This window comes from Amphiprion ocellaris, chromosome 15, assembly GCF_022539595.1.
Source record: "Amphiprion ocellaris isolate individual 3 ecotype Okinawa chromosome 15, ASM2253959v1, whole genome shotgun sequence".
Taxonomy (NCBI): domain Eukaryota; kingdom Metazoa; phylum Chordata; class Actinopteri; family Pomacentridae; genus Amphiprion; species Amphiprion ocellaris.
Genome location: NC_072780.1, coordinates 12403173 through 12412281, shown reverse-complemented (window position 1 = coordinate 12412281; position 9109 = coordinate 12403173). Strand labels below are relative to the sequence as shown.

General features: G+C 38.2%; 1 protein-coding gene across 1 annotated transcript; it reads left to right on the top strand.

Moving 5' to 3' along the window:
- The first annotated feature begins 860 nt into the window (after positions 1 to 860).
- gpnmb (glycoprotein (transmembrane) nmb) lies at positions 861 to 8999 on the top strand. The gene is made up of 12 exons (XM_055017794.1): positions 861 to 1057; positions 2593 to 2748; positions 2823 to 2963; positions 3569 to 3742; positions 3843 to 4004; positions 4108 to 4431; positions 5532 to 5588; positions 5718 to 5903; positions 7056 to 7161; positions 7551 to 7771; positions 7928 to 8018; positions 8283 to 8999. The coding sequence occupies exons 1-12, from the start codon at positions 988 to 990 to the stop codon at positions 8434 to 8436; spliced, it is 1842 nt and encodes a 613-aa protein (XP_054873769.1). The 5' UTR covers positions 861 to 987; the 3' UTR covers positions 8437 to 8999.
- Positions 9000 to 9109: the final 110 nt, after the last annotated feature.

The following is a 9109-nucleotide window of genomic DNA, read 5'->3' as shown; positions in this document are numbered from 1 at the left end:
GTGGCTGCAGCTGTGGCGCAACTGGACGAGCTCAGAGTGGCGCATCTCACCGTGACACAGCAGCATTAGAGAGAGAGAGAGAGAGAGAGAAATCTGTCTAATTCAGTCCAGTTCAGTGGATTTTTTAAGGTCACAATACCAGAATTTAACGAAAACATGACCTCGGGTTGTGAAGTCACATTTCAATCCTGTAATCACATTTGATTTATTATTATTATTATTATTATTATTATTATTATTATTATTATTATTATTATTATTATTATTATTATTATTATTATTATCTCATTTAAAGGCACGAGGTCAACCTCTGTCTGCCCCTCTTATTTAATGACTTAAACTGATCAAAAATAGTCGGATTTTTCTTCAAATTATGAAAAAAAAGGAACAAAACTATATTTGTTTGGATATTTCACAAAAAATAAATATTCATTTGCAGTTTATAAAGGTACTACAACGTGAGAAAAAAGTAGAAATTAAATAAATCACGGATATTTTTACTCTGGTATCAAGCACCATCCTATAAAATACATTCTAGAAGAATTATTATAAATTAATAAGAAAAAATATATATATAATAAATCGGTATAGACATAAACATGAACATGGGAGGTAATTCTCTTTTTTCCAGCAGCCTAGTAATTTATAATTATTGGTTGGGGAAAAAAATGTTATTTCGAATTATTCACCTTAGTAATGACTTCTTAAAGAGAAGTTGGGGGCGTGAGCATGCGCACATGTGATGTCTCGTCTCCTTTGCGTTTCCTGCATCCAGGAGACTAATGAGTGATGAGTTGCGTCTCGTTAGGAAACATCACATGTTTGTGCTCTCAGCGGAGTCCCATTAAATTGTTGAGCATCAGGACAAACAGGGGAAAGTTGAAGGAGAGCTGGACGAGGAGGAGAGAGTGGACAAGCAGATATAAGCTGTTAGTTGGTGTTTTTTGACAGATCGTGACAGCTCTTTTTCACCTCTGAATAGCAGACATGGAAGTTTTGAAATGTATTTTCCTCCTGTCTTGTGCTTCTTTTGTTTATGAAGCGGATGGACGTAAAAGTAAGTGATGTTACCTTTAATCGATCAGACAGAAATCGATATAATGAACAGTTTAAATAGGTCTGTTGATTTAAAGATAGTTATGTATTTATTAAAAGTCTTTGCTTGACTTTAAATGTTCACACTGAAATCACAGAGTTGCCTTAATCGTATTTATTGTTACTAAAGGGATTTATGGCGTATTATGTAGTAGCTATTAAGAATAAAATGGACTTTTCGATATTTATCTCGCAGTTTATGTAACAGTCTACCTGTCCTGTCATCTGCTCTCTGTACTCAGAGTCCCATGAGTCTAATTAAGGCTCCGGTCAGACTGCCATCAACTCGACAGAAAATTCTCTGCACATACAGAAAAAAAACAAACAGATTTCTTTGTTATAATACTGAAATGAGGTCACAAGGAGAAAAGAAACAACACACGTTTCGAAAACCCATTTTACTTACAGTTATCATTAATAAATCTAAAGTGAAATTAGTTTATTACAGCTACATGTTTTGTGAAAAATGTCCTCCTTGCCCTGAACTGACTTGTTTTCTGTTGGCACAACGTTGTTCCAGCAAGATATCTGGATTTTTTTTTTTTTTTTTTTTTATCCCTTTAATCGAATTACATCGATGGAATTTGTTGTTTGCCATCCATATTTTATATATGTGTCACTCGGGCTAAATCAAGACAGAAAAAAACCTAAAGGAAGTAAAGTGCATGGATAAATTACTTTAAGAGAATAATAATAATAATAATAATAATAATAATAATAATAATAATAATAATAATAATAATAATAATAATAATAATAATAATAATAATAATAATAACAAATGAAAAACCCCAGGTATCAAAATGATTGTTATTATTATTTCATTTTTTCCACATATTTTTTTCTTCTATGAGTTGAGGGCTCTTAATCTTCAGAGTAAATGTATTGTTTGTTTTAACCCTCAAGGGGAGGTTTTTGTAAAATATTTTGTTTAAAGAGACAACTTGATCTCATTAACTACCCACCAGTGGGTCAACTTGTTATTTAATGGCCTTCACTTTCTAATAATCAACCAGTTTGAGATAAATCTGTTCAGGAAAACCACACTCAGGTGGTTTTCTTTTCAATCTAGCTCCTGTACATCAAGATACTGTCTTGTTTGTGTAATCCATGCATCAACCATAGTGTATAGTTTATATGCAGTCTTGAATTCAGAGGAATCAGTGATGTGCTGGTAGGTTTAAGGCACCATCATAAATCACAACACCCCTGCTTTGTGTCCCAACCACTCCCTATTTCTCATTTCTTGGCTGGGATTCGAAGCAGATTTTCATAATTGCTCACACAAGATGTCAGGAGAGAAGTTGGATTTCTCCCCCCATAAACACCTGAAAATGTGCTTATGATAAAAATCTTTTGGGGCTGCTAGAAAACAGTTCAACCATACTGTAAAGGCTTTTTCTGTGTTCAGTTAACTATATGACAAAAAGGTTTTTACTGGCAATCCGAAGAGTATATTTTGAGACTCCTCAGCCCTTTTCTTTTATCTCTCTCTAGCATACGCTGATATATTCCCCCACAAGCACTCAATATCAGGAAAGTTTCCGTTTCCAATCCCTCCTATCCCTGGCTGGGATCCTGACACCAACCCATGGGACGATTACCTCTACCCACCGCTGAACCCAAAGTCAAACGAGCTCACACGCCACAGAGGTGAGTATTTTAACCTCTGAAACACTTGCTGGTAAACTTCAGGCTGTTTACCTGGAACGTCCACCTCTCTGCAGGTAAACCCAAAGTCCGTCTGACCAGCGACAGTCCGGCTCTCAACGGCTCCTGCATCACCTTCACTGCCAAACTGGAGTATCCTCCGTGCCAGAAGGAGGACGCCAACGGGGACCTTGTCTGGGATGAGCACTGCGAGGATGGTATGGAGCTGGAGGCCTCAGGTGCTGCCAAGAAAGCCAGGCCTGGTCACAAAGCTGCTCACACCTCTGAAAAACACCACTGCGACATCTTAACATCACTGACAAGAGCCATAAACCACAAACGACACACTGTCAGAAGAGTTTTGGCAATAAAATGAACACACTAGCATATTTAAAGTAGTGTGAATATATTGTTTGTCCACTTGGGGGCAGTGCAACAAGTAAACATAACAGGCCCCTTAGAAACATGTTAAGCATTTATCTTTTTACAAATCAAGCACATAAAGCACAACAGTGGCTTTTATTTGGAGCTATAGCTCAATCTATCTGGTGAATGCTGAAAGTCTTTTAATTCCACTCCATCACCTCTGTCAACTCAGTCTTTTCAGCTGATAGATGTAAAGCTGGGTGCACAAAACTAAAAGGACAAGCTGGAAGGGGCTAAAACAGTCCACATAGAACTGCCTAATAATTCTGAGGATTTGTACCAATTAGTCACCCTGATGACACCATGTAAAGTCAACTGACAGATTTTTAAAGCAAAATTGTCAAGGGTGCATCTTTAATTTCGTTAAGTGTTTTTCCACTTTCTTTCTTTTGAACAGCGAATGGACAGGTTCGCTCTGGCTACGTGTACAACTGGACCTCCTGGTTGGACAACTATGGCTTTGGAAAGTGCACAGACAAGACGAAATGCAACGTGTTTCCCGATGGGAAGCCCTTCCCCCAGAGCAACGACTGGCGGCGCAAGAGTTATGTCTACGTTTGGCACACAATGGGTGAGATACAAGCGTAGAAGTTCAGGTTTTTAAACTGGCGGAGGCAAAGATAACATGAATCTGAAACATTCTTGATTTGTTTTGTTTCCATTTTTCCCAGGTCAGTACAGTGAAACATGCGATGGATCTTCCTCCAGCATCACCATCAACACCACCAACCTCCCTCTGGGCGCAGAGGTCATGGAGGTCATGGTCTACAGGAAGCGCGAGCGCAGGAAGTACAGCCCCCTCACCACCGACAACACCGTCTTCTATGTCACAGGTGGAGACAAATATTAAGCATTACACAGCTTCATCTGTCCACACAGATACAAACACAAACCAAGAGAATCAATTATTTATCCCTCCCTCGCACCCTCCTTCAGATAAGATCCCACTGTCGGTCAGCATCTCCCAGAAGGCTGCGATCAACCAGTCTGAGAATGTTTTCTTCCGCGGCGAGGACGTGGTCTTCAGAGTTCAGCTCCACGACCCCAGCGGCTTCCTCAACACCGCATCCTCCATCGACTACATCTGGGACTTCAGAGACGGCAATCAGGTGGTAACACACCGCAACGTGACCACACACAACTACATGAAGCTGGGGCGGATGAGTGTGAAGCTGGTGGTGGAAGCAGCGTTTCCGATCGAATGTCCAGCCACTGCCGCCACCCCGACTCCAAGAACCTCTACAACACTGAGTCCAACAGGTACTGAGCAGAGACAGAGCAGACATGGAAGACTATATCACAAATAATGAATAGATGTATGTTAAGAGGATTATCCTTCTAATGGTGCGTTTTGATCTCAGCACATTGATCCTAGGGTCTTTTTCTGATATTACCAGCGGGGGCGCCAAAGACGAAACTCTGAAAACTTTCAATGACAGCTTTAAAATTGTCGAAAATGATACCTGCATGTTTAATATGAAGCTACAACCAAGAGACCATTAACTTAGCTTGGTATAAAGACAAATCTCCAAACATGTCTATCAGCACTCAAAAATATGTCTGTAGGTTTAAGCCACCATTATGAATCACAATATTCTTGGGTCCCCATTTCTCTCTCCTGTCATTTCATCACTTAACCCTCCTGTTGTCCTGCGGGTCAAAATTGACCCGTTTTAAAGCTTGAAAATGTGGGGGAAAAAATATATATTATCACAGTGAAACTTCTGATGTCCACATTTTCAATATTTTTGGGAAATCTTTGAACATTTTTTTGGTGGAAAAAAAGAAATGTTAAAAATGTTTCTTTAAGAACATTCACATAAAAATCAACCAAAATCCAGCGAATTTCACTGGATATTGGTTGATTTTTTTGAGAATGTTCTTAAAGAAAATATTAGAAGTTTTACTGATATATATGTAATCATTTTAGATACTTTTAGGATTTTTTGGGAAGATTTTTACTCATTTTTTGAAAATATTTACAAGAATTTTCTTGCCAAATTTGGGGAATTTTTTTTTTAAAATAAAACTTTTAAGGGAAACTTTTAAGAAATTATTGGAGTTTTCTTCCTGAAGGTTTTGCAAATTTTCAGAAATTTGGGGAATTTTTTTGCTGATTTTTTGGATTTTTTTCAGACAAGGAAACAATATTTTTTGGTGCCTGAAAATGAGGACAACAGGAGGGTTAAGTGTACAATAAAGATATTTTTAAACATTCCACATGAGCCTCATCACCCCGTTTACCTCAAATAAGACACTGAATAACTGCTGAGAAAAAGACAAAGAACTGAGTGACTTGCATAGGTCATTATAAAACGTCTGTCATGGTTATATCTTTATTCCTTTGTCTCTTCCTTCAGAGGCTCCCACATCTCCACCTGCTACCCACGCTGGTCCTCAGATGGAGACCACACAGGGTGAGGGTCCACACCTAACTGACTGCATCCGAACAGAGGCTCAACAATTTTTAATGAGAAATTTAAAACACCTGCACATTCTAAACATGCATTTGTCTGTTAAATTAATTTCCAAGCTCTCTGTTTCAGGACCACCCAGCACCAGTCCCACCTCCCCCTCCATTACCATAACGACAGGGTTGTCGACCACAGAGCCCCTCCCTCCCACTGCTGCGACCCCCAGTGAGGCCATGTTGCTCCAAAGCAGGCGTCTCAAAGACAACGAGTGTTTCTGGTACGCATACGGGACCTTCACAGGAAACATCACCATTATCGGTAGGTGGGAGGCTGCAGTGTCTTTATATCAGGCAAACCCTAACACATATGATGCCACATTACTTTACGAAGTGATGAATTAACTTTGGAACCATCCAGCCATACATAAAGTGAAACGTCAGCTAGCATATTTGAAGAGTTATGCTTTGCTGTCTGCATTGTGTTGTACTGGATGCACACACGGGGCACTAAAACTGGAAAATTTCAAGTTAATGAATCTAAATTATATGAAATGTTTTGTCATTATCAACATAATCCATAATGAATAAAAAAAAACATTTAACCAGAATACTTTTGGTTACTTTAAAATCATACGATGAAAATAATGCATCTCACACAAAAAAAGTTCCACGAATATTTGTTTTTCTCTTTAAATATCTTTGTTATGATATGATATTGTTATCCAGTATGTAGTTGGTCAAATCAAATTACCTTTGTAAAATCAGCACTGGCACAAACTACAAGTGTACTAAGCATGTTTTACAACATGCGGTTATTGTGAAAATAAGTTGCATGATTTTTAAAATTTACAGGTAAAATAAAAATGTCAACAAGTAATCCTTGACAATGTAACTATAATCTCATTTTCCATTTTTTTTCCAGTCAAATCTGGACTGATTGTAGTTAACATTTTTTGCAAACTGATCATATAATCCCAGTGACATGTAATCTGTTACTAACCCAGCTGTGGTAGTTTGAAATGCCACATATAAATACAAACTTTTGCACATTTTGCAAGAAATGTGAATGACTTTATATATAATGAACCATGTGGATGTGACTGAAAAGTGTAAATTGTTCCAGTGCCTGAATTTTATTAACATTATATTTATCATGTAATAATTTAATTGCCTCAGCTGTTTAAAATGTTTTTTTTATATTATAAAGCAGTTTTTTCCCCATTTTTATTGGATTATAGCATATATTACAATCCTATACATACTTGTGTGGAAACAACCACTCCCAAAAATGAAAATTTAAACTGAGTTTTGATGCAACACAATTGGAAAATCGTTCATTCTTATTGTTACAATCAATTTTTTTGATCTTTGTGTGCAAATCAATTTATACAACTTATGAATCTGTGGTGGCACTGCTTTCATCTTCCTATTATTGTCATGAGAAGTAAATAAAATAATTTGTTCTCCTCAGAGCCAAAGCACTCACTGAAAAGCCTACCGAACAGTCGTATTGTGGACGTGTCGGCTGCCAGAGTGACCGACACCGACATCAGCTTCCGGGTGAAATGTCTGGGCAGGTGTGCATTTCATTATTTTATTATTTAGTCTATATTCATGTTGATTTTTTTTCAGAAAGAAAGCTGTGAAATGACACCTTTATCCCAATAATAGTGTATATAATATGCTTTAAATGCCTTAAGTTACATTTTTAGGTAATTGCTGAGTTGATGTCTTTCAGTTAAATGGGAGATAAGTAAGATCTAGTTTAAAAACTGTTAAAATGGGACTGAGAACAAAATGTCTTGTACCACTTGACAGCTTTTTTGTAAAACTGTCAATTTTTTTAAGAGAAAATTTCCATTTCCTGCAAATCCACTACAGCCACTTGGTGCTCTGATGTGTTAAAAACAGGCAATGGTTTTCTATTAGGAAAAGTCTATCTTTTTGTCTCATCTCTCATCCTCAGCATCCCCACCTCAGCCTGCACCATCGTGTCAGGCCCCAGCTGCACTGAGGTACGCAACATTATGTGTGACGATGTGCCGCCGTCGTCAAAGTGCGAAGTGCTTCTGAGACGAAGGTTTCTGGAACCTGGAACCTACTGTGTGAACATCACCCTGGAGGACTCGCGCAGCGTTGCCCTCGCCAGCACCACCATCACCATCAACAAGTCCCAGGATCCCCCTGGTCAGCTACACAAATAAACGCACAGCAGTAAATGTTTTCTTGAACATTTTTCTAATCACCAACCTGATTCTGTTGATTTATCAGCCTTGCAGGAAGTGAAGAGATTGATGTGTTTTCACATTTGTTCTTCTTGTTGCTGTCCTTTGTGCCCACTAGTGCCCAAAACTAATCACACTCCAGGGGTGGTTCTCTCCACAAGCGCTGTGCTGGTGGCCGTCTTTGCATTCATTGCCTATATGGTTTACAAGTGAGTAGTTTTCACATGCATGCACAGTAGGACATCTTGTACAAGTATGAAGACCTAAACATATGCTACAGACAGAATACTCAACTGAGGAGTCTTTTAAGCTAAAAATACAAATGCATATGCCCACAAAAACTACTGATGCACAGGTTTATTATAACCAAACCTTTAAGCCTATCCATGCAACTCCTTTATTATTCTATCTGGACTTTTTCCACTCTCCATATGTTCACCAAGTGTGCCCATTCTTTTACCTTCTTCTCCCAGGCGCCACAAGGTGTACCGGCCCATTCGCAGGTCACTGGTGGAGGACGCCGGCATCCCTTCTGGGGTTGGAGGTCGCATGGTTCGTCTGAAGGACGCCCTCTTCCCTTCCAGTGAGGAGAGCCGCCACCTGCTGACTGAGAGACACACGCTGTAGGCTTCATGGAGCTGCACTGAAGTGCTTCCATTATTTACCTTTAAAGACATACAGAAGCCTATTAAAAAAGAAAGAAATCACATTTGCCCTATGCAAGTCTAAGCAAAAAACGTAATCATTGAAAGTTCTAAATAGCCAGAATATATGTTAATAAATGATACTCACGTCTTGTTTATGTCTTAATTCAGTTGTGTGAGTGTTTCGGCTCCAGAAAATGACTAAAGCTACAGCAGTATATGATTAGTGAGATGATTTACTAAAGAGGCTGTTCAATGTCTGACTGAGACCCTCATTTTGATCTCAACATAGGATAAAATAGTTGCTAGGAGATGAATCAGATTCAAGTCACAGCTGTTTGATTAAAATAAATGTTTTTTACATAATAATCAAATAATCATTGATAGTTAAGTATAAAATTCTTGATAAATGTCCTTTAATAGTGACATGCATGCTCCTCTTCAACTGAGTGAATTAAAATTGACGTTAAGCCTCAAAATATAAAGGAATTCAGTGGAAATTTGACGTGTCTCTAATAAAGGTGAACTAACCAGTCCTGTTTTCAACATGTTCTGATTTGTCTCTTTGTCTGTATAAAATGAATTCTTTCACCGGCCTTGAGTTAGTAATATCACAAATCAGCTGCAGATCATTTGAAACTCATAGGGATGAAATT